This window comes from Cyprinodon tularosa, unplaced genomic scaffold (genome assembly GCF_016077235.1).
Source record: "Cyprinodon tularosa strain WSP-4 unplaced genomic scaffold, ASM1607723v1 ctg49, whole genome shotgun sequence".
Classification (NCBI taxonomy): domain Eukaryota; kingdom Metazoa; phylum Chordata; class Actinopteri; order Cyprinodontiformes; family Cyprinodontidae; genus Cyprinodon; species Cyprinodon tularosa.
This window is the reverse complement of record NW_024039218.1, coordinates 1,310,826-1,337,368: the sequence shown is the minus strand read 5'-3', so window position 1 is coordinate 1,337,368 and position 26,543 is coordinate 1,310,826. Positions and strand designations below refer to the sequence as shown.

The window sequence follows — 26,543 nt, the reverse complement described above, 5'->3', positions numbered from 1 at the left end:
AGCTTAAAGAATTTAGCCAACTGCACCAACTTTGCAGGTAATTTCCTGAGGCTATTGAGGACTTTGGTTTCCTTGTAAATGCACAAGCGTTAATAAAGCAAAATAAACATGGTGTGCAAGGTGTGACATTGAGTACATAAAGCCTGCAGACACAAATGCATCCTTCTAGCAAGCACGAAGCTGCTTTGATCTAATTAAAATTCACATTTTCACCACAAAAAGGGAAAAACAAGCCATCTTTAAATGATCCTGTCCATCCCGCGCCCGTGGTTGTGAATCTCTGATAAACACTGCAATACAAGGAGAGTTCTGCCACATTAATTAAAAGCCTTGATAGACGCCACTTCCATCTAACAGACCTATCAGGAATTAAATTTGTATCAGCGGCAGAAAGAGCAATTGAGGGGGTCTCTCAGGGGGATTAATGAAACAGGCTTTCATAGCAGAGCTATCAGAGTCCCTGGGCTGAGGGGCTGAGGGGAGGACGGGAAGAAAAGGGCCAGCCGCAGGATGTCATGTGTGGGACCGTCGCGTCACTGACCTCTCATTTCATACTTTAATAAAGTCGCACCCAGGTGTCCTTGATGCCTTCTAGTTGCCTGGGGCTGCGGGAAAATCCAAACAGGAGGTGACCATAACATAATTCCAAATGCTCACCCCTCCTTTCCCATGCTCCCCGTACAGTCTTGTGTTATATACATCCATAAGCATGCATGCACTGGCACGCCAGCGCACAGGCCCTGCTTTGTCGCGATGATATAGATTTGAAGCCTTTCTATCAAGATGAAACAATGCTCCGGTTGGGAAACATTTGGGCAATTGCCTCACTGGCATATTTAACTCAAGAAGTACACTTGTGCAATCCAAAAGTAGCAATGTTTCATCAGTTTTTCTGAACCAGACCTCAAAGCGCTCCGTGGAGAGCAGCGTTTCTGTCGTGTCACTTTCAGCTTCAATGATTTACTATCTTGTGCAGTTGGTTACAGGAAATTGGAACAGTGCTGACTTGCTTTTGAATTGTGGTCGAGACAGTTTTCTGTTGAAAAACAGAAGCATATTATCTCAACGGGGGAGGCAGCAGATTTAGAGATGTACAGTATGCAATATGTTATCGCGGCGCTGTCGTCCCAGACAGCTGCTATCTGTCATAAACTCCGGCTATTGTTGGCCACACAACGCAACAACATGTGACCTAATCTAGATGAGCAGCCGCTGAGCAAATACTGAGTGGAATCGTGTCATTTTTAATAAAGCTGTTTTATGGACTCCAGTCAACAGAAGCCAGAGGAACAGGCTGAAACTTCCTTGTGCAAATGATATGGCAGCAGGAGTTTCATAACTTCCTCTGGTCTGACAAGCCTGTGGCAAGTCTCCTTACTGAGCAGAGCAGTTAGAGAAAGCAAAAAAGAGAATACTCTGGGCCTTATCAAGATTTCACAGACCTTTCTTTAATTAGTTGGAATATTTGTTGCTTAGATAATGTTGGCTGATTGATAGCACAATGCCATTCGGAACAGAGAGGGGAACTCTGTGCCTCCCTGATAGGCAGAAAAAGGCAGATTGGATAGATCTCGCTTGTTTTAAATGCATATGTACACAAGGTGTCAAATAACTGTGTGCAGAAACTTTCCCTGGTTGGTTTATCAGCAACGTCTAAATGCTATCTCGTTGCAATGTTTGTTAAAAATCAGCCGGAAAGAGGGGCTATCTCAGAAAAATTAATTGTGCAAACAAGCTCTCAAGGCTTTCTGCAATCTTGTCCCCCCTCTCTAACCCTAACAAGTGACGGAGCAGTAATGGAAAATTAATTGGTGTCGCTTAGAAAGTTTCCCTTCTCTCAGATCCTTGGTTCCACCGTGCGGGGGCCTTGGCCCCCTGAAACAATGTTGATCAAAGCACGTAAACATCTGCTGCATCGAGACTCCTGCCCCTGGGAAAAGCATATCTATTTAGATTTTTCTTAACGTAGCCCTAGAGGATTTTTCGCTGCGTATAAAGGAGCGCTAAGGATAGTGTAATGTTCACCATGAGATACTGCAGTCTACCTGGCGAACACCCTTCCAACCTGCCCCCCACCCACCTGTCCCTCCTCTAATCTGTGTTTCTTCCACAGATCCCACTCCCACATTTATACATTCTCAGGCTTTTGTACTCCTGCCGCCTCTCCCTAACCACCTATCTGAGTTCCCCCCCTCCCTTCTGTGCACACCTTTTCTCTTCACGGGGCAGCAGGTGTTGAGTGTTTGTGTTTATTCCCCCCTCCCTCCTACCATTCCCACTCACTGAGCTGTGCTCTTTCCCTTTCCCTCTTTTTTTACTGTCTGCAAGTGTCTCTCTGTCTTTTTCTCTCTGTGGCAGCTGGTAGAAGGAGGGAGGAGGCTATAACAGCTGCACATGAGGGTGGGTGGAAAAAAAAGTGCACTAGGAAAACAGCTCCAATCCCCTTAGGGTTGTCAGCTCCAATCCAGCCCCCTCCACCTCCCCCCCCAAAAAAGGAACTTGTGTTTTTTAACCATGCAAACTCATGGAAAACTGTTGCAGTTTCTTCAATTAGATCCATCTCAGTGAAAAGGTTTCCATAAGGTATGTCCTGAATCTGATTTAAGACAGCAGCATAATACTACTGTTGCTGGTTGATGCTGTTTTAGTATCATCTATAAGAACATTATTTCAATATTGAAGCATAAACTCTCGCTAAATTATATTACTGCAGAGAAAACAATCACTCTTCCAAGCTCTGCTTTTATACATTGCCAGTCGTATAACAAGAGTTTACATAGAAAAACCGAATAACCCTGATTGGTAATAAGTTGCTCAATAGCTTTAATATTTGTTCTCTCTAATCAGTAAATGTTCTTTACATGTAACATCGACTACAATGTTATTTGACTTAGAAATTATGTGGATGAGGAAGAAACCTGAAAAATGATCTAAATTCTTATGCCTTAAAGGGTTAAAAAAAACAAAGCTAAACATTAGTTTTTGTGGTTAAGCATGAAAGTACTTTTCAATCAAATAGGTTTATGTATGTCTAATACCCTATGCATGTCGCTTGGATGCAACAGTTCTATAAAGATGGAAAACAAAAATTTAACTTGACCCGACTGCTTAATTCGTTACCTAATATCAGCAGACTCTTGTTAAAAATGATCACATATTTGACTATTGCAGTAATGTTATCTCTAATGTTTCCTATCTGGTTTTAATTTAAAAAAGGGAGAACAAAAGTGCAATACACACTTAACATAATGGAGTAATTTCCAAGTGTCTGTTGTGCACAACATTACATCTTTTAACTTCTTGTTAGAGTAAGCAGAGTAGACAATAGTGTTACAATCACAAATCGCCTGAATTGCAGAAGTTGACAGATTTCGAGGTAGACTAACCCTAACCCATAATTGTTCAGTCAGAAAGTAGAAACTTCAGAGTTTTTGTGTGTGTGTGTTTACCAGTAACCACATGCTTAACAACAATCTTCGGTATGGAAGTTGTGAGAGATGTAAGTCAGCTTTTGCTGCGCAAAATATTTCACCTTTTTGCCATACTGCTCTATACGGAGACACACTGCTTGAATCTATCTATCTAAAAAGGGCCAAAAAAGCCTCAGCCATTTAAAAACTACAGGTAATGCTTGAAAGGAGCACCTCATGGGTGGTGCCCCTATAGTGTAAAACACCATGACTTGATTTTTGTGGCAATATTTAAAAATGCAGCAGCCTTGAATTAGTCTACAGCAAACAGCAACAGGTAGGGGAGGAGGAATGTTATTTTACTTTACGCTATGGTAACTGTGGCTGTTTTCTCACATTAAAAAGACTATAAACTGTAGGAGTTGTTTGGGTTGGTTTTGAAACTGTAACCTTTAAAAACCTTGGCATAAAATAATACTTGCCACCCACTCTATGGCTGCGGAAAAGTTAATGCTCTCAGAGGATCTCCATCTAGCAGTGTGGCAGAAGAAGTGTCCACTTTAATCCCTGCCATTGAACCATTCACTGTTTATAAAACATGTCACTTCCAAATGGAAATTTAGCTCCAGGTGCTAACATCTGTTAGAGGAAAACACAAAGCGTCAGAAACCACCGGGTTGCCTCTTTTTTTCTCCAACCTCTCAAAGTCTCGTCTGTGTGTGTGTGCCATTTTCATAAACAGCATCAAAATACATGAGATCAGCTCTCAGGGCTTTGTTCAGCCCTGGCAAGGTTAGACCAGCCTCATTCCAAATTTCCTGAGGGGGAACAGAGAAAAAAACGAATCCACGCAGATAAATCATTCGAGCAGATCAAAAGACAAATCAGCTGCAAAGACAAAAAGATGCTGACTCGCAGAGAACAATGGAGGTAGCGGAGACAGTCGTAAGATCAACCATCACCTCTCAATCAAAACCTGTAAACTCAGAAGTCTGAGCTAGCTCTGTCTGGACAGGGGAGAACGGGCCTTGGTGGCGCTGCTGAGTTCTGAGATTTTTGTTCTGAAGGAGCACTAATAGGATTGAGCTTCTGTCTCTGCAAACTCATCTTCCCCGGCTTGATTTAAGAGCCGTACCCTGAGAGTGGGAGATGCCCCTGTTTTGAAAAGAAAAATGAGAGGAGAAGGAATAAGACAGGGGTAAACTATTTGATATAAAGCACCGGTGAGTGTGTGTTTGAAATACGTGTTGAGCCCAGCTCTCCAGGAGAAGTCCTATCCCATACAGCCCTTCACGCATCACGGCCCGCGATCTTCCATTAACTTCTTCAGTACAAGCAATAAATAAACACAGAATCCACAACTCTTTACCATCCGCTCATCACTGCCCAGAGTGGAAGTGTCACATAGGAAAAAAAAGGGTCCTCTGGGATGCAAGACAAGAAGCAGAAGCACCCTTGCTAATATTACCTTTTGATCGGAGGACGCACTTTCCCCGACTATAAAAATACATTCACAAAAAGCGACTTGTGACTTTGCTTTAAAGTGTATTCCATAACATAGAGGACAAAATTATGTTCCAAACCACAGTTCACCAAGTAGCACTGACAGCCACCATTTGATCCCCCCTCCTCCTCTGAGATTTCTATGCGATAAGGCATCAATTTAGATTAAGGTGATATGAAAGAGAAATGTAAAGTAGGGTTTCAAGAGGGATGAGCTGGTACATTTGAGCTGAATAAAGAAGATGTTAAAATTAAAATGCTTCTGCGTACAACTGACCCGCGACGTGTGTTTAACATAAAAAAAAACTAAGTATTGGGAACATTTTGTAATATAAAGCTAAAGATAGATATTTACATACTTTGGCACGCTTTCTAAATTGGTTCAGTTTGGATTGACATTTACACTAATTATTCTTTAGAAATTGTTTTTTTTTTCATAAAATTCAAAGATTTCTTAGTATGTGGTAGAATAGACTTTTAAACTATATAACAACCACCAAACGTTTGAGATAACTTTCCAAAAGCTATTCACAGTAATTTGGTAGAATTTTGGCCCACCCCTCCAGACCAAACTGGTATAGACCCTAAAACTAACTGGGTGATATGATGTCTGTATCAACTAGAACACATAGAGCAGTCCAGACTGCTCACAAATCCTCGCAACTGTATCCCCGACAGTCCAACCATTACAGATACATTGTATTTTGGTTGGACCCACAGGAAATGAGAAACAACAAATTGTAACTTTGCAGTTTTAAAATACAGAAACAATGAAACAATTATCTTGCTTAAGCTCATTTGGAGTAGCAGGCACAAGTTTCTTTGCCTACAAACAGACTGTTTAGTGATGCACTAAAAACTCCTTACTTCAAAGAATTGTCTCCTAGGGCTTACGCAATTCCCAATTTCTCCTCTACCTATACTGATTATGGAATTATGGAATAGACTGGGGAGCTATTCCGGGTGTACCCCAGCTTTTGATTGGCATCAGCCAACGGTGGCCCAGATGGTTTGATGAATGAATGGGTGAATGGATGGACAGACAGGCGGAAGGATGGAGGGTCTACAGCAGTAGAAGTATTAATTGGTCCACAGCGAGGAATTTCGGGTGGTAAAATATGTTGATTTCACTTTCATCAAACAGCAGGACGTATCACATATTGCATAATGGCTAGAGATTCCAATATTTTTCAATCATAGTTTTGACATGATGAATGTGGAATCATTAGTTGATGATGTGGATTTTACCAAAGCTTGACCCAGGTCCAAAGTTTTGGACTTCCAGAATGGTCTGCCTTCATCTAGTTCAAACTATATTAGATGACCTATCAGAACCTAACAGACCTATGGCATAAGTATGTACTAATGAAACTTCATTTGGCAAAAAAATACTAAGGATGATTTTTGTATTTCGACAAGCATAAAAAAGGAAAAGTTTGATGTATTATAAGTCAGTAAGGGAGAAACTAACTGTGATTTGAGATGAGCTGAAGTCGCCCAAAAACAATTTCAGCTACAGTTTCTACATTAGACTTTTTGCAAATTTAGACGGAGATAAAGAGGCTAATTAGGACAGAGGTGTTTCCCAAATAGATGTTTAGAGAGAGAGGGAAAACTCCTTTCAGGTTTCTCAGAGAAGATTAAAAACAAAGGCAGCTGTATCTCCAGTCCAAACATGTAGTCTGATAGCACTGTTCTTGCCTGAAACGGAGGGAAAAACAGGCCCCACTGCCACAACAAAGACAGGAAATTCAGCAAAGATTCCTACTTCTCTCTTTTCTCTTGCCTCTCTATACCTAACAATGCTGGTAATGGAGAGAGAGCAGTGCCCGGAGCTGGCAGAGACACCTGCGACATATTTTCTCCCCCCTCCTCTCCTCTGCCTCCAGCCTCCCACTCTTCCCACCCCCTCGACATTAAAGTCCTTCACAGAAATCAGAATTTAATAAATCACCCCAGAGCCTGACAGAGTTTATCTCCGGGGGTCGCCTCCACTGTGCAGCGACCCACAGACAGACAAAGCGAGGCCCGATAAGATGTGAAATTAAATACAGTTAGCAGTTTGAGACAAAGGAGGGAGAGTGTCAAACCAAGCTTTGTGCGGCGTAAACGGCTGCCTGTATAGCCGGGACAAACACACATATACAGGCATGCACACGTACACGCCTTCCAAGTACTCACAAACGCCAAAGACATGGCAGGGTGATTCATTTCAGGTTTCCTCTCACATTTAGCCTCATTTGCATCCTCCACTGTCAACATATCGCCTCTCCCAGATACGTTCAAGAGCTCTCATTAAACGTCCAGGGAATGACATTTCTTTTTTTTTTTTTACCCAGATGCGCCATTATTAATCACTGGCTCCACTCCTATGCGGACTCATCTCCATCAGGGATCAAACGCTATCTTCCCATGTTTCCTTTCATTCAGCAGATATGTCTGACATCAGCCATCACCGCAGCTAAAGGAGACTTATGGGAGCGTGTCGGAGATCCGACGACCTTATGAATGCTGTACATAAGCGTTTAGCACTGAGAGGATATAAATGTGAGGATTTGCTCAGATCTGTCTGCAAACCTCCTGCTGCTGCTCACAGGATACATCCCTGTCCACACTAACCCAGATATCTGGCAAATCAGAGGCTTTCCTGCTTCATTTCTATTAACCAACTGGAGTCTGTGGGGTTGGGGGATAAGATGTGTAAAAAATTATTAGAACTATTTACGCAGAAAAGCTGTTGTGTCCAGTCACAGTCTGCATCCAACAATTGGCAGCAGAGGAAAGTTGTGCATTGTTATACAACTCTACAGTTGTACCATATCTATTTCTTTAGCCCGTTTTTTTGGTTGTGTGACATTTTGCAAAGAAATTATACCTTTTTTGTTGTTTTTAGCCAAAAATGTTTGCAAAAAAGAAGACTTTTTCAAACCCTACAGCTCTTCTATTTTGTGTGAATTTGCTAAAACAGCCGAATAAATGGTAAATTGCCTGTACTTATATAGCGCTTTTTCAAGTCAAGAGACTTGACCAAAGCGCTATACACTACATTCAGTCATTCACCCATTCACTCACACACTGATGGTGGCAAGCTATGTAGCCACAGCTGCCCTGGGGCTCACTGACAGAAGCGGGGCATCCGTACACTGGCACCACCGGGCCCTCGGACCACCATCAGTAGACAATGCAGGTGAAGTGTCTTGCCCAAGGACACAACGACACTGAAAGTCAGAGCCGGGGCTTGAACCGTCAATCCTTGGATTTCAGGGCAAAATCCTACATCCGACACCACTGTCTCTAAAATACGAAACCAACCCTCCAGAAAGTGTCCAGTTCTGAAGTGAGAGTATCTGTACTATTGCGAAATACAAAGTCGAGACAGCTCAGAGTTGCAGAGCTGCAATCAGCTGACTGAGCAGATCAGTACAGCCTTTAGTCAAGGCTACCTGTACAACACGAATTGTGCCGTGTGTTCAACTTCCAAAGTCTCCAAAGTGACATAAAAGGTTAAATACTACTCTTTGAATTACTGAATGGTGTTGTTGCTATTAGATATATCACTTCAAATTTGTTTTTTGTTTATTTTCTTTACTATTTCTAACTCTTTGCTTCATTACTGGAGACTTTCTAAGCATGGAGACATCCTTTGAAAGCCATATGGCCCATCCCCAGTAGAGAACACACTTATTGAAGGGATAGTGTGGGACAATTAGTGGGACTTTGAAAAATGAAACATGCTCTGTGTTATGAAGGGGCATGATTGCGATGCCTCTGTATGAGTACACAGTAATATTCTTTTCAATTAACTGAGGTCTCCAGTTCACATCAGGATATGGCCGACCTCAGCTTTTTAAAGCATTTTTTTCCCTCCCCGCTCTGTAGTTAAGAGAAAGCACAGTCAGGTTTCCAGGAAGACGTAGTGGTGGTCACTTAATGGGCTTAGCCTGGTTGGTGGACCTGACCTTTCTCTTTAACAATGCCGAGGCCAGTGAGGCTGGTAGCCTGCTCTGGGAACACAATGACCCTCGGGTGAGGCCTAATCTACTCCAACTCCGCTCTCTCTTGGCTGTCCAGACAGACAGCCTTCATCCACGGCCTCTCTCTCTGGTGCTCCGACTGATGCTTTCCTGCTGAGGCAACAGTGCCAAGGAACTGTCAACAGGCCGGTGCTCAGCGGGCCCCGACAGGGTCTCACACGCAGAGCCCCTCGGGGTCCGCGCAGGCACTGACACTGACACTCTGGGCTCAGGCTCTGAGTGCTCCTCCAAAGAATGTGGAGAACGACAGGAATGCCGGGTGCCATCAAGAATTCCGATAACATTCTACCATCTAAGAGCATGATTAGCTGATGTGAGTCCGTCGATGGATGAGAAAGAGAAAAAAGGGGGTCTACTGGAAACTGTAGGCCTGTCGATGTTTTAAACAATTTTAAACAACTTGATCCTGCACCTCTCGCATCATATATATAAAACCATGTGTATGTGTGTGTTTGTGCCTTAAAACTTTAGCTGACAGTTTGAAGCATTTTTAAAATTGTAGGCATATAGCCTGCCCATTCACTGCATCCGATTGCCTTTCCTTTGGCTTTTCTCTTTGTGCATTTTGAAAGGCCATTTGGATGACAGCATCAGCTGGAAAAATGCAGCCTACCTAATATGACAAAAAAAAACATGACTTGTCTAAAAACGGAGAGAAAAAAAACTGTGTTTAGACATCTGTAAAAAAAAAACAACCTGAAACTTCCAGACTGCATTAGATTGACCATTGTTTAAAAATACCTCTGAAACTTCCAACAAGACCTATAACCTGACAATAATGGTGAAAGGAAAAACTATTAGAAAACTTCATAAAGAAAAAACTCAAAACCGCAAACTTTTGGTCTTGGATGAAGATGTCATAACCTTTAGGACTTTGTGTTTTGCTTTATTTCTGGATTAGTTAATCTATACTTTCCATATTTTGCTTTAAGATTGTGTTCTTAAGTATGTTAAATATATTTGTCTCCTGCTCTTAGTAGCAGTCTTTAATCACAGTTTTTGTACATCTTTTCTCCTCTTTTATTTTGAAAAACCTGTATATCTGAGAGGTCTGTGTTGTATTTACTTAAAGGAGCATTGCACAGGTTTAAAAAGGTAAATATCTTTTTTCTTTTCATACATGCCCTTACAATTTCCCGACATTTATAAGGAACTTTCCACTACTCACTGCAGCTATAGGCTTCATTAGTCAGCTCATTCATGCCAAATCCTCTGGGCGTGTGCCTGGGTGTGACATGCTGTACGCTCTTTTTACCTGCCTGCTTTGTGGAAGTTCCCAGATATTTTGTGAAGATGGAGCACAAAGGACAAGCCACAAGCACACATTAAGCTCCATCACAGACTCAACACAAGATAAAAAAAAAAAAAAAACTAAACTTTTGTTAAAAGAACCAAACTTCTGATGGGAGTAAATATTGGGGAAGATTTCAAAAAGAGGGGAGCTTAAGTAACAACAAAACATCTGCAGAAACTTTGGGACTGCTTCTTTCATTTTTTTCTTTGCTCCAGCTGTTTGTCACCCTTTCTGTTTAAATCTCGATTGCTTCTGATGATGGGTTGTAGGTTTGTTTTTTTGTTCTTGTTTACCTTTGCTTACCTGGTTCCCCATTTATTCTATTTCCTCAGTTCGACTTCAGTTTCTTGCCTTCCCACAGCTGCAACCTGTTATTAATCAACCACCTGCTCCACGTCTAATAATCACCTCTCCAGTGTAAATCTCCCTCAGTAAGTCACATCCTCATGTTGTTGCCACCAGCCTGTGTCCTTGTGCTCCACCTGTGCACTAATATTGTGAGGTTTTTATAGTATTTTCCTCATTGTTCCCCAAAACCTTAAATCTTCCATCTCCTTGGCTCTATTTTCTCTCTGCATATGGATCCTTCATTTTACCAATGATTTTTTTTTTTTAATAAGTGAGGTGTTTAAAATGGAGAAAAAGGAGGGACAAAAATAGACTGATTAAGAATGAAGAAGTAGGAAGGTGATTAAGGGAAAACTGCATACTGAAAAAGAGAGAAAGTTAACAGAAAGGCTGGACGTATTACTGAAAAAATCCTCTGTTTAGTTGTTCAGAGCTTTTAGCATCTGCCTGTTAAATCCAGGATTTGTTATAAGAGTTTAAACATTTAAATTCAAAGTGAAATAATATACATTGTCAAAAGAATATCCATACACCATAAATTATGAAGTTATTTAGCTTAACAAGGCACCTGAAATACAATAATTACAGTAAATTGGAGGCTATAGTGTTTAAAATGTAAAATCCATAATCATTTTTACGTTAAAAACATTGTTTCAGCATAAATTCTCTTTTATATTAATGGTGCTATCACAGTGAGTATAACTCAATAGTGTTTTGGACACTCAATAAATTATTGAAATCTGATCACATCACTATTGTGGTTAACAGATAGTGCTTTTGTGCTTATAGTTTTGCCAAAATGTAGTTTTAAAACGCTATTTTTAGCTAGTCTGAACAGGTAGAGATTTAGTTTTTGGAGCAACCTTTTTACGGAAAGACATTTCTTCAGCTTTATGTCTCGCTTTTTATTTAGAAGTTGAAGGAAAAAAAATCTATTTTTCATATCATGCTGTCGTTTATAGATTAAACGTCCGCACTCGGAAAAAAATGCTTTCCTAAAATGCTTTGTTGTTATTTTTCTTCTTTGCTTTTATTTTCCTTTTCTTTTTTCTTTTTTGTTATTTGCTGCATATCTGCCGCCCCCCTCTGACCGGAACTATTATCGTCTCTAGAGGCATTTATAGTAAAATTAGTAGCAAAAATCAAGGTTGCAGCATACCTTAGTGGATGAGTACTGATGATGAAAGTAACATCATTTATAGAGAGAAACTCAGTTACTTTAGTCTGTCTTTCTGACATTGCAATAAAATAACAGATTTCTATGACAGATATTAGGGTTTTTATTTTTTAGAAAACATTCTGAACTTAAATTGCCTCATGGCTCATAACCAACTGTTCAGGTGGTTCACTACAACCCCCAAACTTGAAACCAGACTTACTTTTGAAGTCCAGGCTCCATCAACAATGTTTATTCTTCTCTTAATGTTTTCGAGTTTATTTTTTTCTCTTGATCAAATGATGTCCTGTGAAAGGTTGTTCTTTCTTCTCCCTTGCAAGTAAAACCATACAAAGCAGTGTTTGATCTCCAAAATCCGATCTGTATTTCTAGTATTGTCTCTGGTCCTTACTGTGGCATCTTAAAGGTCAGGAGGAAAGGCCATTTGATAACTACAGAAAGACCTTTCAGTTTTATTACGCTGCCTTTCATCTCCTTTCCTGCTGAGGTTAAAACAAAGCACAGCATCCTTTTGAAAAAGAAAGGATAAAATGGATCACTTTGGAGCCTCAAGCATTTTTTTTTTCGTCACTAGGGGAAGTCTGGCACCCAGCATACGAGGGGAAAACTCTAGTGGGATGTGTTTCTGGAAGAGATGATTCCTCCCATGCAGAATTAGCATATGTCCTCTCAACCTTCCACCAAACCTCTCAAAGAGACCCTGAAATCCTATTGAGATATTATTACCACTCAAACAAGGCATTATTAGAGACATCTAAAGCAGGTATACACACACTATTATGGCCGCACACACAATCACCGCTCAATGACACCCACTTCCCACTGAATATTCCTTTCTTTTTAATGGTAACCTTGGGAGACGGGGCCGCACCGCCGAAACACTTAACAGCCACTAGTCTGAGAAAAATGTTTTTGATATCCTCGTGTCATTTAATCATCCGCCGTTCTGCAGAGGCCGGGCAGGACAATTTTGCAGGATATTAACTCCAAACTAAACCCCTGGCTTGTATCATTTGTGGGGCCAGTCAAGCAGGAGTCCCAGGAGAAGCAGAGACTTCCTCCTCGCAGTCGTAGTAATCTAAGCTTGACTGACTCGCACACACACAAATGATAGTCAGGTAGACTGAACCATTGAGAAATGAAGGAATCTGGAAATGTCTGGCACAAATGAAGTTGGTAAATGGAGGATGAGTGGATTTGGGGTGCGAGTGAAAAAAAAACAATAAAAATACACACACTGGGTCTATGCATGCCTGTGAGGACTTGCACATCAAAGTTGGAGGTAGAGGAGCATTTGTACAAATGTCATTTTACCATGATCCATTTGGACAGCTCGCATTGCTTAATGGGGTAAGAAATTCATTTCTTTCTGCTGTAGGAGATACTTGCTACATGATGTGATTCTATGCAAAATATATGAAGCCATTACAAGAAAAAAATGCTCTACTCCAGATAGTTAGATATGGAGTGGAGGTGGAGGGGAGGAGGGGAAGAGTGTCTCATGGAAGGGATGCTCTCCCTATGCTTCAGCAGGCAGGAGCATCACATGTGCGCAGACAAAGCAAACAGAAAGAAAGGCAACTGATGAAAACCATTTTTTTGTTCCATCACAAAGAACTAGGTCACCCTCTCATAATTGTCAATCATGCAATAAATCTCACTGTGGCACAAGTGAATACAGCATTGGGAATGAAACAAAGCTTATTGGCATGCTATGTCAGCTTGACTCAATTCATCCTCCTTTTAACACAAGACCATTCATATGTGAGGTTGTGTGAGGGGGTCTCCTGCACTGTCTGTTTCTGTCACACAATCACACACGCCTCCCTCTTTAAACCAAAGAGATGCCGATACTCCTAACATGAAGGTTGCATAAGGGTTAATTTCCTGATGAACCATGTTTATTTCCCTGCTTGGACATCTCACTGATTTTCTTTCCCCCATGTTTTGGAAATTAAAACAAAACAACAGGCAAAATAACATTTTAAAAACGTGGCTTTTGATGCCATAGAGGGCTGCAGACTGACCAGAATTGTCAGCCATAAAGTAAGCAGACTTTTCTCACTTGTTGCTGTGGACAGTTGGTCGGTTTAAGCTTCCTCTTGATTAAAAGAAACAAACACTACTGTTCAGAAATATTTCAAAGCATAGCTAGTCACTTTCCTTAAACTAAGGAAGCTTGATTATTTGCTTTTATCGCTTAATAAAAGTTACAAATCAAGTAAGAAAGTTATGAACAATGTGTCTGTTATTCAGCAGACCACAGGTTGGCTATGGGAGCAGAAAGAGATTTGCATGGGCTTTTTCTAGCAGGAGACCTACAAAACATCCTTCACAAATACCACACTGCTACTTAATATGGCAGGTTTTTATTCTAAGTCTATGACTAGAGGTGGGTACAGGGCCCAGTTGTACTCAAGTAAGAGTAAATTAAATTAAATATTTTTTCTCAAATTAAAAGTAGGTAAGACTGCTAGATTAATGAGTTGTTGCCTCTGTAGATGGCAGCTCACACTGAGCCTGGTTCTGCTGGAGGTTTCTTCCTGTTAAGAGGGAGTTTTTCCTCTCCACTCTCGCTACAAGCATGCTTGGTGTGAGGGATTGCCTTCGAGTCAATGAGTCGATGCAATTAACTAGTTTTCCTTTGATAGAAAACTTTAAAAATTTTGTAATTTTGTTGAGATTACATGTGTTTTGAAATTGCGCTATATAAATAAACTGAATTGAATTATATGTTCTGCTAGTCATGGCTGAACTTCTGCCAATACTAGAAATAAGAAAATGTCTTGCTGCATTACATTTTTTTAAAGAGAAAACCTGCTTTATGGCATTATTTGTGTTACTTTAAAGCATTCTTTAGGTTATGATATCCACACTGAAAAGTATTGTTTTTTGCTAGGTTTGTGCATTCAGTGTTTGGAAATAAAAGCTGATATTTGAGTTTTTTAAGGCAGCAAAGCCCGCAAGGCTGGAAATCTGTAGATTCCACTTATGTAAAAACTTCTCTTTACATCGCTATTCACATATCAATACGGAGTAGCAAAAAAACAATAATCACATTTTTTATGTACTCTATTTTTTGCTTTAGTCTATGTATATAAACAATTATATTCTTTTTTATTTTCCATTTTATTTGAAGTTATCGGGATTTTATATATTTTTTGCGTCAATATGAAGGATTGTTGCTGGTTTATTTTAAATAAAAGTAATTTGATAGTACAGCCGTGCATTTACACATAGTTCTCATACCATAATCATTTCTTAATAGCCCTGACCTCACAGTAAAATCCTCATACAGACCGTTTAAGGTAAAAGGACATGTATGGGAAAGTTAAGCATTGACAAGCTAAATATGGAGCCAAACTCTTCTGACCATGCATACCTGCTCTACAGTACACTGATCTGCTTTTCCTGCAGCATGATTGGCTGTGAGCTTCAGATTGACACAGCACTACATGCTGCTTCATCCGCCGAGGGTTTGTGTCACATCTCCGAGGGCCCGACTGTCACTCTTTAAGAGGAGGGTAATAATAGCCAGGCGCCACAGTGAGTGGTGGCACAGGCGGTTTTAGAGAAACATCAGGGAGACAGTGACATTTGAGTCTACGAGGAGAGAAACCCAAGTGCTGCAACCAATAAAGACTCCCGCCGATATTCTCACTTGGCTCGCCCAGAGAGACGCACAGAGAGGCTGAGAAAGAGAGACAAAGGGTGAAAGGAAAAGAGAGATGTCAGAGTTAGATGAAAATGTGTTGACCCGGTGATATTGATACTCATAACCTCTACAGGTGTGCAGAGCCATCGAGAAGCAGCTCTGGGTGTGGTTCTCATTGGATAAAAAGCAAGAACTGCAGACCTTAAAATGACAACAGCTGCAAGCTTAGCTTGGAACTGCAAGTAAATACAAGTTCAAATGTATATAAGACGTATTTCTGACTTTCTAATGTGGATGTACCTTTTACTATTAGCTGCTGATTCTATTTTTTTATTTACTTCAAGAAATTTTATGCAGGAGAGAGAAGAAAAATGTGTTCCAGTTTCTTTGATGAAGAGTAAAGCTTCACCAATTAAACTATTTTCTAGACTTTAGTTATATAAGGAAGCTTTTAATTTTACATGTATTGAATTTTATGATTGGGATAAAAAAAAATGTAGATATTTCAGGATTTGAAATTCCATTCACTGATTAGAGCATGAAGAGAAAACTGGACAATTCTAACATCAGCGAGATTAATCTTTGACATACTTTCATCTGACTTTATTTCAGCCCTTTTCATTGAAAAACTACACGGTTTGCCTATAACCATAGAATCGAGGACTTCATTTTGATTGATTTTCAACCTCTAAAATTATTTTTTTTTTTTTTAACCTGTTTGAAAGACAGATCTGGAGCAATCTGACAATCAAAGTCAGACTTCAAATTGTGCTGTAAGACATGTTGTCTAGTTATGACCTATTTATGTATCTAATGAATACTACTGCTCAGATATATGCCATATCTGGCAATATTCAGAGCTAGAACATAAGAATTTAACAAAAGTCTGTGATTACCGTAATCATGCTTTACTTTTGGATCAAATATATTATTCTTATTTTCTGCTGTGATGGTTCAAATTAAACCTCTGGCCATATTTTTTTTGTTCACTCATCTGATGAATCTGACTAACAGAAGCTTTGAACCACCTCAGAAAGTGCTGCGAGTCTCAAGTGTCGTTAGCTTCAGGGCTTTTCCAGCTAGCACCAGGTAAAGATTAGATAGCGATCAGTGCTTTAATTGATACCGCTGGAGCTGTTCCCGCACACTGGCCAACATCTGAAAGTTAAAAGATGAAGAAGAAGTGGAAGATGTCATTTTCTGTCCTGTGATGTCCCACTAAACCCAGGGAGGAGAGCAGCTGGTGTTAAAAGAACACAGCTCCTGCACCCAGTCGGGGCACAGCGGGTCTGTACCGAGTCAGATCCAACTAAAGTTGGAAAGTGTCAGACAGAAAGAGAGAAAACCTGAATTTAACACACAGATCGGCCACAAATATGTGCTCCGTTGTCATCCCTGGTAATAAGCTGTAAAACCCCTTCAAAAAATTCACTTTTCCAGACACTGAAAAAAAAATTCCTCCTTTGAGATTAAGAAATAGTTGAAATAATTGTAAACCATAAATATATTGCGTATAATGTTTTCATGAATGTATGAAAATAAGCTAATATTAAACCTACTTGTTTTCCCCATTTTTAAAGTATTAAAGGTGCTTTTGTCATATTTATGCCCAGGATATTACAGGGTATCATGATAAACTGATAAGAAGTTCCTAAAAAAAAAATAAATCCACCTAAAAATAAAAAGTAGAAAAGACAAAAGCTGTAAATGGTTCCCTAAAGTTATTTTTTAAACAATCAGATTTGATAGTGTTTCAGTTTAAGATAAAATTGTTCAATAATTTTACTTTAAAGGTCTCCCGGAATGCTAATAAAATCCTGTTAAAAGAGTTCTACTCTTATTTATAAATACAAATGAACTATATATATATTACTAATAACAAAAATGTTTAATCCAAAAGGAATATTTCTTGATTTATTAAAGAATGTCTTAATTGTGTTTTATTTTTTCTCATTTTGAGGAATAAGAAGGAACAAGGTGGATAATGTGATGAGATGTACCTTGCTGAGAACCCAAAAGCACAAAAGGCCTTTTGTTGGATGACATTCACGTCTAGGTATACTTCAATTATTAAGAAGGACTCCTTTTCATATTGAGCAAAAAGCTCCAAAAACATTGGCAAAGGAGGAATAACATCTGCATGTTTACTCAGGAGAAGATTCATCCCTGATAGGCTCGCCGAAAATGACGAGGGGGAGAAAAAAACAGGGAGAGGAAATTTGTGGAATCCCATCTGAGATTGCTTCCCTGATGGATTCCTTTTCCTGTCAGCTCAGACGAGAAATGAAGCTGGGGAAAATTAACTCCTGATACAGCTACGCTGAATTAGACAGAAGGGGGGGAAGAAAAAAAAAAAACCCTCAACGCACTTTTTAAGGATTCCAGCCTTGTCATTTTCAATTTTCTGCTCTTTGGACATGCTTGTATTCAGATTCCCCAACATCTATTCGCCATATCAATCCTAATTAGACAATCTGGGCCCACGAAGGATGGGAGCGGAGTTATTTGCATAATTTAATCATAAATACTCAGTGATACATATTTCCAAATGCATTTGTACAATTATCTTTTCATCCTTGGGGCAAAAGTATTAATATGATTAGGCAATAATTCTTTTTTTTTTCTAAAAGGAAAAAAAGATTAGGAAAATAGGATACCAGCAAGTATGCACCCTTTTTTTTTTTTACTCCAGCTCTGGGCTATATGAAAAATTAATTAATTTCTGAGGAAAATCAATTTCTCCACGTGTCCATATTAGACAGAGCCCAGCAAGGGCCGGCATTCCTTCACCAATCAGGAAATCTCATCTGCTCCCTCTAACTTCTGTCAGTAGTGTTTAACATCCTGAAACAAGCGGCAGTGACTTTTGCAGCGCTCTCTAAATGTGGAGTAATGTGAAGGGGACCCATAAGGAAAGACCCAAAGTAGATGAGAAAATTAATCTTAAGCATCTAATAGAAGATCAGTCATGATGGGGTGAACTGGGTGGATCAGTTTAAAGAGACCTTAAAACTACAGAAGCAATGTTTTGTTTTTGTTGTTTTTTATTTTACTTTGCAGAACAATAAACAAGCTTTTATTAGAGGCTTTTCTGACTGATATTGACCGACCTGCTAATACCAACATTGATGGGCTTTTTGGTCACATGCACATATAACAGATAAAGCCAGTCAGGAACAACATGTCTGAATTAACTCTCTGGCCTATTGATTGGTGTAGCTCTAAATTTGCAAACTTATTCCAATATATGCATCATCTATGCAACCTTATGTTTAATTTGTTTCTATTTCTTACACTGTAAAAAGTGAATTCAAAATGAAAGCTGATATTTGCTGCATTTACTGAATGGAAACCATGGGTGTGATCCATTTTGATGCACCTGACTATAAAGAAAAAATATATATTTTTTCAAAACTGCGATTCCGATCCCCCCCAGATGAATCGGTGCATCACTATTGAAAAGACATTTGATTTAGCAAAAAAAAATAATTGGCATTTCAATCAGTGCGACAGATCCAGTAAAGGCATGCAAATAAGACAGCAGCACGGACAGCTAATGCATCCACGAGGCAAATTAACAATACAGGGCCTCTTTGCCATGCAAATAGCCTCCAAATCCACAAACGACATTAGACAGTGTCAAACAAAGCCTCTCTAATAAGTGAAATCTGCTGCCTTTTATTAAGACTATTGGCTCGGCTTCATTTAAAGCTACAGAAATATGATCCTGAAAGAGAGAAAAGCGAAAAAAGTGGGAGAACGTGTTTGGTTAACTGAGCTGCTTTAAAAAAAAAAAAAAAAAAACAGGAGAAAAAAAGCACTTTTAATTTGCTCTTTTTCCAGCTCAGTAAGTGTCAACTCAATAAAGCAATTCTGATTTTCAAGAAGGCTATTTGTTTTCAAAAAAGAAGAAAAAAAAAAACAACAACACCTTGCCACCATCTGCCAGTTGCACAGTTGACTTGAGCACATGTACTGTACCTAATCAAATTTAGCAGATCCCCACTGAAGGATTAAAATGTGGAGGAAAAAAAAGAAAAAAGAAAACTTAAAATGCCGCTTTTTCCTTTCTCTCTTTAGTACAATACGGAAAAAGACAATATGAGAGCCAATTTGGCTTTTGGAGAAAGTACTTCAACAGATTTGGATTTTAAACAGCTTTGTATACCATTATCTCTTTTTTTTCTGTCTATCTTTATCTCCCCCCACCCACCCCACCCCTTTTCTCCTTCTCTTTCTCTAATCAGGCATCTGTCACTCTGTTTTTGAAGTTATTATCGCCTGAGCCTCCCTCTTGGATCTGGTTGCCCGGTGACGGGGTATCTTAGCACCCACTCTGACTGGGAATGATTTGAATGGAATCCAGAAATCTCCCCTGAGTACCTGTAAACACATCCGCGCCTTGTAGAAAACAAATATATTATAAGAAAGCTCAGCAGAGAGGAAGAGGAGAGAGACAAGCTGGCACCCTCGGTGGCAGCTCACACTGAGCGCTAAACAAAACAATTACCGTCATTTGCAAATATGTGTGTTTAGGCATAAACACTCCTGAAGTAGGAACACGAGAGGTGAGAGCTCTCGCAACACTTCCTAGTCACATCAGCATCAATTATATAAATATAAAAACAAAACAAGGTTTTACTGCGACCTGACTGAAACGGGCCGGGGAAAATCTATTTAAGCAGGGCGTGTAAGTGAAAAAGCCGGGACCGTTCCCAGTGGTGGGACGCCGTCTAGGGCGTGTGGTTAACCTTCAAGGGGTAGACAATGATTGTCAATTAAAACTGCTGCCCCGGCATCGGATAGCCTGCACACACAGAAAAAAAAAAGCAGACCAATGAGAGATATGCGATATCTCTGCGCCGCCCCCGTGTTATAATAACCTTTCAGAGAGTTCAAGTGTCACACAGCAATAAGAACCTTTTTTTTTTCCTTCATCCCACTGCGGGGAGAATGAAAAGGCAAAACAAGTAGCTGAAACACGGGGCTCCTGCGGGGGACTCCTGGAGGGGCCAGAGTCATAATGTAAAGGGGGAGATTACTGAACCTGGATCAGTGTGGAACACCGGTAATCTGGCACAAGAGCCCTTCAGGAAATAAAGAGGTTAAAAGTGACTATATTTTTAGTATTTTTTTAAAAGATTAGCAGTAATGATCTGGAAGTGAGCGTAGGTGATTCAAACACTGGCTTTTTTAAAGGATTTACATGCGGGTAGGCTGTTATTAAACAAGTGAAAGCACTACAATTTTACCATATTTACACAATAATTAGGATCAAAACTTTCCATTTATTTTCCTCTTATCAAAAGAAGTGACAATTTAAACTTAAAATGACATGTATTACTCCTGTTACTGTATATAATGGGGAAAATGATGTTAGGGTCTCTTGAGTTCGATGCAAAGCATTAAATATCCATCCAATATCCACCTGCGAAACCTAGTAAGTTTTTATCTGCTTATTATTACAATTAGAAAATCTTTACCTTGATAAGATTGTACCATTGATTGGATTGAAATTCCCCAAAATCAAGGGATGTAATGTTTGAATGTGCCATACCTGCCTGCTAACAGGTCACAGCCACTACCAACTATCTTCTATATGAATTCTTTTACTGACACAAGGTTAGTTTTTTATATTATTGCACACAATATGTAACATTTTCAATTTTCTGTTCTTACCAGAGTAACACAAGTTGATGTTAGCTGGTTAATTTGTTTGCCTGTCTGCTCATATGCATGCAGATAAACAGGTTTGCACCTGGCTAACTAACCGGCCGTGCTTTAGGTGATCTGAAGCTCAGCAACAATGTTAATCGCCTTACAATCAGTAAGAAACACCGTCCACTCTCTCCTGCACTGTCTCTGTCATCCTGAGAAAATTTCTTTAAATTCTAGGAGCAACAGGATGGAAAATTTCAGCTTTTTGAAAAGATGTTTGGAATTAAAAATCACAAACAGATGAAGACACAGTAATTAAATCAAATAAATCAACCAAAGAGTGATCGCTAATATGATATAAGCAGTCAGAAATGTTTCAAAACAGCAAAAAAAGAAAATGTAGTTGTTATATTTCAGCCAGCTGACTGGCAGCGTGCAGCAACACATCCCTCTGTGCTCCATATTCCAGAGACATTCATTTTCCAAGCCATCCATTTTCTCTGGAATCTCATTAAAAGAAGTTTAAGCTATAAAAGCCAATAGCTGTGTTTTTGCTTTGTTCTTTTTGAAGCCATGACTTTTTAAAGCTAACCTGCCCCAGCTTGGACTTAATCTACTTAAACAAACCAAAACACACTCTCATCCCCCCCAAAAAAAGCAAACAATACTCTTTAAAGGTATTTAAACAGCGAGCATAGAAGGGAACAACTTGGCTTGTTTGTGTCCACATCAAAACTGAAACAGCAGGCTGGAGTGGAGCTCTGTGATGCTATTCACATTCACACTGTGTGCACAGAAAAGAGACCAGTGTTGTTTTAGCACAATAGAGCGACCAGAAGGAGGGAGGGGGGGAGAACTGCATGTGAAATAGTAAGAGCCATTGTATAGGAGTATTATTCACTTCATTGTTATCACTGTGCCACTGTATAAAAAAGAGCAGTGACACTGTGTTATTGAGGGGGGGGGGGGGGGGTGAAAAGCTGAACTAGTCGTTGTAAAAAGAGAGATCATATCTCTCCTATCCTGGCTTCTCTTCATTGGCTTCCTGTTAAATCAAGAATAGAATTTAAAATCCTCCTTCTCACTTATAAAGCCTTAAATGGCCCAGCTCCATCTTATATCAGAGATCTGATTGTTCCTTATGTTCCTAACAGAGCACTTCGCTCTCAATCTGCAGGTTTACTAGTGGTTCCTAGAATTTCTAAAAGTAGAATGGGAGGCAGATCTTTTAGTTATCAGGCTCCTCTCCTGTGGAACCAACTACCAGTTTTAGTCCGTGAGGCAGACACCCTGTCTACTTTTAAGGCTAGGCTTAAAACTTTCATTTTTGATAAAGCTTATAGTTAGGGTGGCTCAGATTATCCTGAGCTATCTCTATAGTTATGCTGCTATAGGCTTAGACTTTTGGAGGACATAGGGACCCCCATTTCATCATTCTGCTTCATTCTCTCTCTGTTCTCCTATTCTGCAGAATCTGTTAGTTCAATCTCTAACCTTCTGCTCTCTCTGCTTTTCCTCAGAGTAGCTTTGCCTCGTCTGTTCCTGTTTGGCTGTGACGTCATCCTGGAAAAAAACATCAGCTGTGCTGCTTCTATCAACACCCTTGTTAATAGATGTTGGAGATCGGCCTGTTTTCCAGTGTGGTCCTGTTTCTCTGACCGTGACTGAGTGGATGTGCTCTCTTCGTCCTCTGGCATGGGAGCTGCCTTGGAGCTCGTCTGCCTGGCTGTGTGTTTCCTGGACGGGGCCGCCTTTTACAGCTGCTTTTTGTATCTCTGCTTCTGTCTCCTTGAACCCCAGTCGGCCTCGGCAGATGGCCGCTCACACTGAGCCTGGTTCTGCTGGAGGTTTCTTCCTGTTAAAAGGGAGTTTTTCCTCTCCACTGTCGCTACAAGCATGCTTAGTGTGGGGGATTGTATTTGAGTCAATGAGTCAATGCAATCAACTGGTTTTCCTTAGATAGAAAACTTTGTATCAATTTGACTGTATGATCTGGTTGAACTGTAAAGTGCCTTGAGATGACATGTGTTGTGAATTTGGCGCTATATAAATAAACTGAATTGAATTGAATTGAAATTAACCCGAGCAGGGTAAACCAGTGAACTCAGATACTTTTTCCCTTTAGTATTTTTTTTTTTTATATATATATATATATAACTGCAAGTTAGTGGGGGGAAAAAGGGCGCACTTGTTGTCACCTCCTGGGGGCAACTTGTTTGCTGTTTTCTCAAAGTGATCATTTTGTCTGCAGCCGAATCAGCGGGCGAGACGGAGCGAGAGGTGGCACATCCTTGCAAATAAAATCAACTCATTCCAAGCAACAGAAGAAGCCTTTTATCCCTGCGAAAGCCTCGGCGGTTCCATGATGTAATTCTCCAAATGGGGCAGGCAGGCAAGCAGGCAGGCAGGCAGGCCCAGGTCTGAGTGATTGATTTCAGCCCAGCGCCGGGAGAACCTGGCTGCTTTCAGAGACAATTACAGTCCTGTCCATGTGCCCGTAATAGCCCAGCACTTTAGCGTCATTAAAGAGACGTGAGGCACTGCATTATCCTTTAACCCCATCGCTGGTCAAACCCCCCCTCCCCCAGGCTCCACCATTGACAACCTGGAGAGTTCAGACACATACTTTGTCACCTAAAGCTCCACGCCGAGCTCCGGCGAAGGATCTTTACAGTAGATAAAGGGGGCGAGGGGGGGGGTTAGGGTCCCTTGATGCTTTATGTAAATGATGCTTAAGCACCAGAGCGCACAGGTGAGCTGTTGAGACAATTGCTGCTAAAACGGGAACATGAAGCTGCGGCTGGGAGCTCCACAGAGGTGTGTGAGGCAGACTCTTTCAAGTCAGGTGCAGCTTCTTGTAAATATTTCAATGCATCAACGACACAGGTGCAACTTTTAAAATAATTCCATAAGATCACAGTAAAATTTTCTACAAGAACATCTGGAGTTGTTGGCATATCTTCTTCTTGATTCTACCTTGCTTTGCTGCATTTGCATTTTTTCCCCCTCCACGTTAACACACACTGTTAATGCAGCGAAAAACACAACAGGGTGCATGCTTTTAAACTAGACATGTATATTTCAGGCTTTTCCTGACTGATTCTGATTAACACCCATATGTTCGTCGATGAATTTAAGCCATTTTTAAATAAAAGACATAATTAAAATACAATAACTTTAATCTGAAACTGAGACTTTTACCTAAAATGTATCTAATGTATACCACCTTACATCCTGTATGTTAATTGATGCATTTAGAAGAAAAAATAAGTTTTGATGCATTTAATAAAAAAGCATTAAAAAACAGATTTATAAGAATGTGGTTGTTACCTTTCTAATTTAAACTTATTTAAATCAAAGTGACTTTAACTGCTTTTATTTTCCCATGTCCCTTCACTTCTGTGGAGGCTTTCCATCATATTTGCATTTCCAGCTCATCTCTCAATGCAAGAGGGAGAAATCAATACAGAATCAATCACACTGACAGGTAAGAGGGTAAATTTGACCAGGCTCCACCGTCCTGAGAGACTTGAGCGATGGATCACAGACATGGAGCAACAGGACAATAAAAAATGGCTTTTAATCCAATATTGATCTGTGCTTAAATCACTCCGTTTTCAAAAACAGATCAAGGTTAAATTGCTTCATTTGTATGATGTAATGTACACATTTGTTGAATTCTTCCTACTTTTGCATTTCATTGCAATAAAGTGCATTTAAGTGAAAGAGAATCTCTAATGTTAATTTGATAGAATTAATTATATGCATTCACAAATAATTTTAATACACTCCTTTTAATGTGAGTGTGGAGTCCATTATTTGTTGCAAAACAAAAAACTATATAACACAATTATTGTGCTGTTTTTTATCCATTTGTTTGCTTTCTACAAATTTTAATTGCCCTAATTGAATTCTAATTGCCTAATGGCAAAGACTTAGAAGGATACCTAACCTGGTCATATCACAGTCATCTTGGAAAATAGAGCTGCATGGGTCTAAAGGGGGAAATTGACATTTAAAAAGATTATTTACTGTATTCATTTAAGTGGAAGGTTTGAATGTGCTGTTTATTCAACGCCCATATTATCGATTTATTGGCCAAGCAGCGGACAGGCTTGATCCATCATGTCACAGCTTTTGATTTGCACGTGTTAAAAACTTTCCCTTAACTTTTTAACTGCTGAGGCGCACAACACAGCTTGCGATCTCCGTTAACTTTCCTCTCAGTCAGTCATCATACCAATTTATAAATATAAACAGGAATGGCAGGAGAAGTTGCTTGATGCAGATGTGTGTGTTTTTTTGTTTGTTTGTTTTTTTGCATGTGGAAATAAAGACGGTCTCCGCATCTCCTGCAGGGCGCTGCGCCTTTACGCACGGGAGGACGCGCGCCGCGGAGCCCCGCACTCACCTCGCATTAGTGCAGTCGTTGTAGAGCGTCTCGAAGTCCTTTCTGGAGATGAGTTTGCAGCGGTTCACCCCGGGCTGAATGGCGCCGAGCCCCCTGAGGATGCGGACCTGCTCCACGTTGCACACGACCGGCGTGATCTCCAGCCGCTTCAGCTTGGTGTAGACCGTGTGCAGCCCGCCGACCAGGTGCTTCAGGAACAGGTCGAACGCCTGCGGGAGGCAGATGAGCTCACAGCCGTCCACGGTGAATGAAGCCACCTTTGCGCCGCGCAGCTCGACCATCTTGCACTCGTTGTTCTGCGGGATGTTCTCGACGGGCGACGGGGTCGAGTAGACGGGTTTGCTCGGGGGCAGAGCCGCGCTCGGGGTTGGGATGCCCGGACTGCTGGTGGCGAGGAGCTCCGATCTGAACAGGTTCTGAGCGGCTCCCGATGGCGGGGCCAGGGATGGAGACGGGGACGAAGTTGTGGACGGCGGAGAGGTGGTGGCGGAGGGAGTAGACATCGGAGGCGGCGGGACGAGCGGAGTTGGTGGGATGAGAGCAGCCGGTACGGCCATGGTCACCTAGGAGAGCAGCCCGAAGTTCAAAGTAAAAAAAGCCAGCCTGCAGAGACACCCCTAAATGAAAGAATCCTTCAGAGTTTAGCTCCTCAGTTAAGTTAGAAAGTAGAAAAAAAAAAAAAAAAAAAGAGCCAGAGTAGAAAAAAAAAGGCGTGTTGAGTGAGTTTTTCTCTTTTTTTTCTGAAGGGGGACAATGATCAAAGATAGGAGGAGGAATGACAGGAGGAAAATGAGCTGAAAAGTGCAGCACCGCTCTGTGGATGAGTTGTTGTTGTCACACGGTGCAGAGAGGGAGGAGCTAGGGGACAGTGGGAGCCTTTGAAGAACACAAAACTAACTGTTCTCTGCTTTTCCGAAATGTTTCAGCTCTGCTTTAATAACTCATTAGCTCCACACACAGAACTATGTCATTTTTAGATCAAATAGAGATGTTACCCCTTTTTTTGTGCTTCTGCAATAAGTTATCCAGAATTCTGAAAATCTTTTCCAGATC

General features: G+C 40.5%; 1 protein-coding gene across 5 annotated transcripts in view; it reads right to left on the bottom strand.

Moving 5' to 3' along the window:
- The window catches only part of dachd (dachshund d), a 152,385-nt gene extending 126,103 nt beyond the window's left edge, over positions 1–26,282 (bottom strand). For 3 of the 5 annotated variants that reach the window (XM_038302385.1, XM_038302382.1, XM_038302383.1), the window contains exon 1: positions 25,491–26,281. In XM_038302385.1, the coding sequence (XP_038158313.1) occupies positions 25,491–26,047 (557 nt within the window). In that variant the 5' untranslated portion in view covers positions 26,048–26,281. Of the gene's footprint in view, positions 1–25,490 lie in introns of all 5 variants that reach the window. The other 2 variants (XM_038302384.1, XM_038302381.1) reach the window with 2 other exon arrangements.
- Positions 26,283–26,543: the final 261 nt, after the last annotated feature.